The 7885-nt window shown below is 62.8% G+C and overlaps 1 protein-coding gene across 1 annotated transcript; it reads left to right on the top strand.

Annotated features, from left to right (window-relative positions):
• Positions 1 to 4733: 4733 nt before the first annotated feature.
• PVALEF (parvalbumin like EF-hand containing) lies at positions 4734 to 6621 on the top strand. The gene is made up of 4 exons (XM_007959817.2): positions 4734 to 4839; positions 5089 to 5224; positions 5488 to 5603; positions 6578 to 6621. The coding sequence occupies exons 1-4, from the start codon at positions 4734 to 4736 to the stop codon at positions 6619 to 6621; spliced, it is 402 nt and encodes a 133-aa protein (XP_007958008.2).
• The last annotated feature ends 1264 nt before the right edge of the window (positions 6622 to 7885 follow it).

Here is a 7885-nt window from a genome sequence, read left to right as displayed (position 1 = left end):
TGAGGATGACTTAAGGCACCTACTGATGAAGGTTGAAGAATACAGTCTGCAGTATGGATTCCATCTCAATATAAAGAAAACAAAAATCCTCACAACTGGACCAATGAGCAGCATCACAATAAATGGGGAGAAGATTGAAGTTGTCAAAGAATTCACATTGCTTCGTTCTACAATCGATGCCAACGGAAGCAGCAGTCAGGACATTAGACGACGTGTAGCATTGGGAAAGTCAACTGCGAAGGAACTGTATCAAGTGCTGAGGAGTAAGGATATCTCCTTGAGGACTAAGGTGCGCCTGACACAAGCCATGATATTTCCAATCGCCTCGTATGCATCTGAGAGCTGGACAATGAATAAGGAAGACCGAAGAAGAGTTGATGCTTTTGAGTTGTGGTGCTGGCGGAGAATGCTGAAAGTACCGTGGACTGCTAAAAGAACTAACAGATCTGTCCTGGAGGAAGTGCAGCCAGAATGCTCCTTGGAAGCAAGAATGGCCAGACTTCGTCTCACCTATTTTGGCCATGTTTTAAGAAGGGACCATTCTCTGGAGAAGGATGTCACGCTTGGTAGGGTGGAAGGGCGACGAAAGAGGGGGAGGCCTTCAATGAGATGGATTGACATGGTGGCTCAAGTATAGCAGGGATTGTGGGGCTGGCGCGGGATCGGGCAGTGTTTGGTTCTGCTGTGCATGGGGTCGCTATGAGTCAGAAATGACTCGACGGCACTTAACAACAACAACAACAAATACCCAAACGCCTAAAATGCCCGTCGGAGACAAGCCGCTCAGGTCCAGAGAACCCACTCACAGAGGGGCCCTTCCAGGAGGGCGCTCTCTGGTGAGCTCCCCTACCCAGTCCCAGGTCGCAGCCTGGTGACAGCCCACCTGAGGGCCCACCCACCTGGGCAGGAAGCCTGACACTCCCCCCTCGCCCCCAGGAGCCCTCCTGCCTTTACTTTAGGGGCTGCATGGGCAGGTCCCTGGCCAGGCTCCCTGGCACCCCACAGTGGCACAGGAAAAGAGGACAGCTGCTCTTCCCCGCAGTCCCGGGAGGAACCCCAAGGTGTCCAGTGTCTCCCACTCCCCTGGCCAGCCTGCACCCATGGGGAGACCCGGCCCAGACCCCTGGCCAGCCTGTACCCACTGGGAGACCCTGCCAGCCTCAGGGGACACCAGTGACCCTGAGACTCAGGGAGAGGGAGAGATTGGCCAGGCCCCACCCAGAGCCCACACATCCTGCCCAGCCATCTCCACGGATGGTCACTCCTCCTCCCCCAGGCCAGCAGACAGGCTGCAGGGTCACACCTTGTTTCCCAGTACAAATGCTATTTGAGGAGCAATGACGTGGCTCCCCAAGTTCACACTGGAAGGCCAGGCCAGCGAACCCCGGACTGCTGCTTCCTCCCATCCCTGTACCTACAGCAAAGCCCCAAGGGGTCAGTGACCACGGACAAACACCTCTGGCCCGTGCACACAACGGACACTTCACAGCCACAAAGGGAGTGAAGTTCCCATACACACCACAGCGTGGCTGGACCTGGAGGACGCCATGCTGAGCAGGAGAAGCCGATGCAGAAGGACAGACGGCACTCGGTCCCACTTACTGGAGCTCTCCTAAGGGGTAGACGGGTAGGGACCAAACAGTCGTGGTCACCAGGGCCAGCGGAAGGTGGGAATGGGCGAGTGCCCACTGAGGGTGAAGAAAGCGTTCAGGGACGGACAGGGTGATGGTCAGACAACACGGCACATGTCATTACCACCACCGATCGGAGCACTTTAAAATGGCTAAGCGGCAGAGTGATGTCACTTGCAGGTTAACACAACTTAACAGAGAGAGAGCCCCACCCCTCTGCTCGAAGCCCCCTTCCCCAGTCCTGCCCACCCACCCTGGCCTCACTGGGGGCCTCCTTGTGCCCAGCCCATGCGCCAAACCCACACCTGCATGTCTGTGCCCCCAATGACCCTGGGCCAAAGGGAAGGACGCGTCCCATGTTCCGGTCACAGGGAGAGGCCACGACTGGGGGGTGTGCTAGCAAAGCCCTGCCCTTCCACCAGGCCCCTGTCTCTCAGCCTGCAGGTGGCGCCACACTGTGACCCCCACCCCCGGCCTAAACCTCAGACCTGGCCATGCTGGGGGCCTCGTCAGTCCCTCAGAGCAGTGCTCTCAAGCTGGGTCCACAGCCATTCTCAGGCAGGTAGCGCTGCCCAAAGCAGGGCCCCCCTCGGCCTCCCAGCTCTGCCTGCTTCCAGCCCTGTGGCCCGGCAGCTCCTCCACCCCAACCCCCGACAGGCGCCGTGGGCTGTCCCCAGGGTAGTGTGTCTGTGTCCTGCTGCCCGGCGTCCGGCCAGCCACTCCCCACCCCCCCCAGGGCTTGGCCTCAGTCATCTACTGGCCTGGGCTGGACCTGCCAAGTGCCAGCGAGCCCCTGGGGGCAGGCAGTGCCAGGCAGAGGCCGGAGGGCAGCAGGACAGGTGGCAGCCCCGAGCTGTAAACAGGCCGAGGCTGCGATATAAAGGCATTGCCCCCCAGGGCTCTTCAGCACCCCAGCCTGACCGCTGCCCAGAGCCTTCGCAGGAGCCGGCAGAGGTCAGGCCCGGCTGGGGAGACCCTGGTGGGGGGAGGGAGGAGGCAGGGTAGGGGAGGCCCCAGCAGCCTCGAGAGAGCCCCAGGTCTGCGGGGTGAGCAGGTACCAGGGAGCCTACAAGGCCCTTCTACGGGTGGCCCAGCTGGGGTGGGAGATGGTGAGTGGCCCCCCACGGGTGAGGCAGGAGGCCGGCAGTCCCCGTGGGCCCCTGCCGTCACTGCCCTGACCCTATCTGGGGGCTCCTCCAGGCCTCCCCCTGTCCTCACCAGAATGTGACCACTGGCAGATGCTAGAAACAGAGACAGAGGGTCTGAGCGGGCCCTGCTGGTCTTGGGGAGGTGTGGCGGTGTGTGGGGCCGTAGCCTGGCCTTATAGGTCGTGCCTCCTGTGGGTATGGAGTGCAGCAAGGGGAGGTGGAGGGAAGAGGCAGGGCAGGGGGCTGTGGGGTAGGCCGAGGGAGGCCGGCTGTAAGACGCTTTGCAGCCCTGTGGCAGGCCATTACGCTGGGCCCTGGGGAAACAGCCGAAGGCCCCAGAGTGGAGCTAAAGGCCCTGTCTCCTTCTGCAACATCTGGTCTTAGCCCCCTGCCTGCGTGTGTGTGCTGTGAGTGCTGTGTGTGCATGCGTGGGGGTGTGTACATGAGTGTGTGCATTGCACAGTGGGGCCTCTGACCTCAAGACTCCCAGGGGTGGGGGGTGGGACACAGCCAAGGCCCTGAGCTGGAGGAGACAGGACGTGCACGCCCCACCAGCCCGAGCTCCACAAAGCGAGGTGACACTGAGCCCGGGAGGGCTCCGAGCAGACTCAGGGTGGGGAGTCCTCCCCCAAGATGTGGGGGGCGGCTGAGCCCGCGGGGCTCCAGGCCAGGGCGTCAGGGAGTTGGGGGCTGGCTGCACCTGTGGGGCTCTGCCATCCTGCGGGCCCCCATCCTACCTCTGCACCACCTGCGGGCAACCCTAGGGGCGAGGTCGGGGCTGGGGACACCCTGAGACAGGCCTTGTGCATTGTCCAAAGCCCTTCCCACTCCCCGCATGGCTCCTCACAAGACCCTGTGGGAAGTACAGCAGGGAGGGCCCCCACTTCCCAACTAAAGAAAGGAAGCGGGAGCAGTCGCGGGCGCCCAGCCAGGGGCCAGGGCCGTGTCCAGCTGCCTGCAAGGCTGCGAGGGCTGAGGTACAATCTTTGACCTCACGGCAGCCCCTCTGGGTGGGTGGGAGAATGTTCCAGAAGCTGCCACCGGTACATGAACTTTTGAGAGAGCCAAGGAGCCCGCTGGCCCCGCCGCCCTCACGCTCTGAAATAGCTGCTCTGAGGAGCCCTGAACTCAACCCCCCCACCCCGGGGACGCAACCCGAGAGCCCTATCGTCACCGTCACTGCAGCAGAGACCCAGCCTGCCAGCCTGCGTGTGACCAGACCCCCACGGCAGGCTGCCGTCCACAAAGGGGTTTGGAGACCCGCACCGGCTGGTGGACGTCGCAGGCCTGCCTCCCCACGGCTGACCCCGCCCAGGCCTTGAGTGCCCAGCGAGGGTCGGCAGGGGCGGGACCGAGAGTGCCTGGGAAAGACTCAGTGCTGGGCAGCTCACCTCCAGGTGCCTGAGCACAAGACAGACACGCGCACCGCACCGGCAAAGCTCATGGTAGGGCGGGGACGGGGTGGCAGCCAGAGCCTGGCCTGGGGTCTAGGAAAATGAGGCCAAGCCCTAGCCGCCACAGGATGAGAAGATGATGCTCGGGGCAGCCAGGCAGGCTTCCCAGAGGAGGCAGCTTTGCCACGGGCCTTGAAGAGAATTCTGCTCAGTGGTCAGAAGGCCACCACCCCCACCCAACTGAGAAGGGCACTGACCGTCTTGGGGCCTCAATGACTTTTTCTGAGAAGTAGGGACAATGCCCTAGGGGAGCCTGGCTACCAAGGGGAGAAGTGCTCAGAATCAGAGGAGGGCAGGGGCCCTGGAGGTGGTCTGAGGTCTGCCTTCCTCCTGGGTCCTGGGCACAGACGTCCCCCATGCAGCTGGGATGTTGACGCCTCCTGACCTTTCCCACAGTCTTGCTTTGGTCTCAGGGACCCCCGCTTGGGTAGCGAGGGGCTTGATCCCTGACAGGCCTGGCCCGAGCAGGCCCCTCACACCCGGCCACCCTCAGGGGCAGGATGGATGAGGACTTCGCCTCTCAGATGAAGAAGATGGCCTTGGCCATGGGCACGTCCCTGTCAGACAAGGACATTGAGCTGTTGCCCACGGACATTCGACACCACGGTACAGCCCCCTCCCTCAGCACAGCACCCCTCTAGCTTGGCTATGCTGAGATACAACGGACAGAAGGACCCTTCCCAGGACTGACAGCACAGGACACTGTGACCTGGGGGGTGCTGGGGGGCTAAGGGGCGGCCGATGGGATCCGAGCGGGGTGGGCCAAGCTCCCAGGCTTGGGGCTGAGCCATCCCAGGGTCTACCTCGGGGTCCCCTGGCCAGGGCTGTCCCCGGTGACCAGCTGCCTGGTCCCAGGGTCCTTCAACTACTTCAAGTTCTTTGAGTACATGCAGAAGTTCCAGGCCTCAGGGCAGCTGGAGGCCGCCATCCACAAGGCCTTCCAGACGCTGGACAAAGACAAGAGTGGCTTCATCGAGTGGAACGAGATCAAGTAAGACCAGGGCCCTGCCAGCCTCCCTGCGACCCCCGAGAGCCCATCCCCGCACCCCAGGCCCCTTGGGCCCCAGCTGGCCTCGAGGACACCAGGTCCGGAGGCTGAGGAACAGTACAACTCCAGCCCAGGGGTCCCATCAGCTGGACCTCCCCTCCCTGGGCCTGTCAGGCCAGTGAGTCCCGTGCCAACCACGACGTCAGCCAGGCGCCCCCTCCAGCCACCCTGCAGCCCTCACCTGACCCAGCCCACCTCGGCCCCAGGTACATCCTGTCCACCATCCCGAGCAGCGGGCCGGCCGCTCCACTGACGGATGAGGAGGCAGAAGCCGTGATCCAAGCCGCCGACACGGACGGGGACGGGAGGCTCAACTTCGAAGGTGGGGCGGCAGGGGTGAGGTCTGGGACAGCTGGACAGGACCCTGGCCCCTGACCCCGGCCCCTGCTCCCGTCAGCCCCATCAGGGGTCAGCCCTGGCCCATGCGGTGCCATGCTCCTGGCTAAGCCTTTGCAGCCATCACCCCCATTTTATGGTTAGGAAGACTGGGCCGTGGAGGTGCAAAGTGGCGTGTGGTGTCACACGGGCCCTAGAGGACCACAAAGATTTCTGAGCAGAGGAGAGGGGTAGGGTGATGTGGACAGGGGGGCGTGGAGGCAGGGGCCAGGACCCAGGGGCTATAGGGGGGGCATGGAGGCGTGCAGGCCGGGTGCATGCAGGGTGAGGGCTGCTGTCTTGAGGAAATGGGGTTTGACATGGCCTTCCTGAGGACCTGGGTCCCCTTGGCACCTTCTCACCCTTCCCAGCTTTTGGCACAGGTCTGGAGGGGGCACCAGGGATATCGCTCATACGTCTCTCTGTGGACCCAGCTGAGCCTGGCCCATCCTGTAACCCTGAGCCTCCACACCCTGCCTGCCAGACACCAGGGGCCCTGATTCGTTGGGGGACTGCAGGCTTCACAGTGGGGCAGCCTGGCTGAGGGGGTCGGGAAGGCTTGGGTCACCAGGCTCTCTGTGCCTGTTTCCTCACTGCAAAAGGTGGGGTGACCCCAGAAGCACCTGCTTCAGAGGCTCTGGTGGGCATTCTCGTGGGTCCCCCAGAGACTCCCCCTCCAGCCCCGACGGGGTTCACTCTCCCCTCCACCAGGCAGGCCTGGGGGACCCATCATTATGGATGCTGAGTCAGCCCCGGTTCAGTCCTTCCTGACCCCACTCCCAGGGTCCTGGCTCCCAGGCAGGCCATGGGGTCCTCCCAGAAAAGGGGGCCCAGCTTCCCCAACCCCCAGGAGCTAAAGGGCCTGCAGGGTTTGGGGTGCGAGGCTGGGGTTATTTAGAAGGAATCTACCTCCTGCTCTAGAATTTTCGGACATGATCACAAAGGAGAGAATCCGCAGGAAGTAGCGGCGCCGCCGAGGCCCAGCCGAGGCCCCGGCACCATGGCTCCAGGGTGCTGACTGGGTGCCCCTGGGAGCCTGCGGAGGTGGCTCATCTGGAAAAGTGGAAGAAAAACTGTATTAAATGACACTGTATCCGTGTGTCTGCAGGCGTGGACGGAGTTCTTCGGGGTGGGAGGGTCCCCTCATCTCTACCCGCACACACCCACCTGTACACTGGCACCTCCCTCCCAGACTTGGGACGCTCACCTGGCCCTTCTGCCCACCTGCCGTCTCCCCAACTTTGCCTGATCCTCCCCCTGCACTGTGCCTCCCCAGCGCCCCAGCCTCAGCTGTGACAGCTGCCTGCTTCAGGCTGCTTGGGCCAAAGGGTCCTGGTCACCTGGCAGACCTGTTAACTGCCCCCCAGGAGCCGTGCACCCCCACCCATGCAGGGCCACTGTGCCCAACTCCCTATGTCCACCTGTGGCCTGGAGCTACTTCTTGCCACAGAAGCTGTGCAGAGAGGGGCCATGTGGGCCACACCTGTGGCTAGTGGGGTTCCCCCTCATCTGCTTGCTGGCCTCTAAGGTCAGGTGTCAGTGACAGAGGGCCCACAGTATGGGCAGAGTCCAAGCCCCCATCACCCTATAAAAATGCCTGCCAGTCAGGAATCCCCCTGTTGGGTTATCAAACCCCAGCACTCGCGCCTCCTGGTGGGGAGGAGCGAGGGAGGGAGGGAGAGAGGCACCTGCCTGGCCCCGTCTTCAAAGTGCGCTCAGAGCCCCCATTCCCCGCCTTCCCCCATCATTCTAGCCACATCTCCTCTCCCCTGGGTGACAACCACAGCCTCCCCATTGGTCTCCCCATCTCCACCCACTGACAGTTCATCCCCAAGACAGCAGCCAGGGCTCACTCTTAAACAGAAGGTGGGCTGGTGGCTCTGCTCAGAACCCTCACACCAGTTCCCCAGTTCCCCAGGACCCTTCTGCCCTCAGACCCCACTCTGCTCCGGCCTTGCTGGCCTCTTCACGGTTTCTTAGCCAGACACATCCCCGCCTCAGGGCCTTGCCCAGCCACCCCCTCGGAGTTTTCCTCAAATGTCCTACCTTGGCTAGGTTGCTCTTCCCCACCTGGTTCTGATGCTCAGTGCTCGCTGACCGGGTCTGCTTCTCCACAGCTCTCACTCCTCACAGCCCCACACACCTGCGGGCGCCTGCGTCAGGCCTCACCGTCGTCCCACACACCTGCGGGCGCCTGCGTCAGGCCTCACCGTCGTCCCACACACCTGC

The sequence above is a fragment of the Orycteropus afer genome, unplaced genomic scaffold, assembly GCF_000298275.1.
Source record: "Orycteropus afer afer isolate SDZICR_OR568_19922 unplaced genomic scaffold, OryAfe1.0 scaffold00018, whole genome shotgun sequence".
Classification (NCBI taxonomy): domain Eukaryota; kingdom Metazoa; phylum Chordata; class Mammalia; order Tubulidentata; family Orycteropodidae; genus Orycteropus; species Orycteropus afer.
Note: the sequence above shows the minus strand (reverse complement) of the source record. Positions and strands in the feature narration are given on the sequence as shown.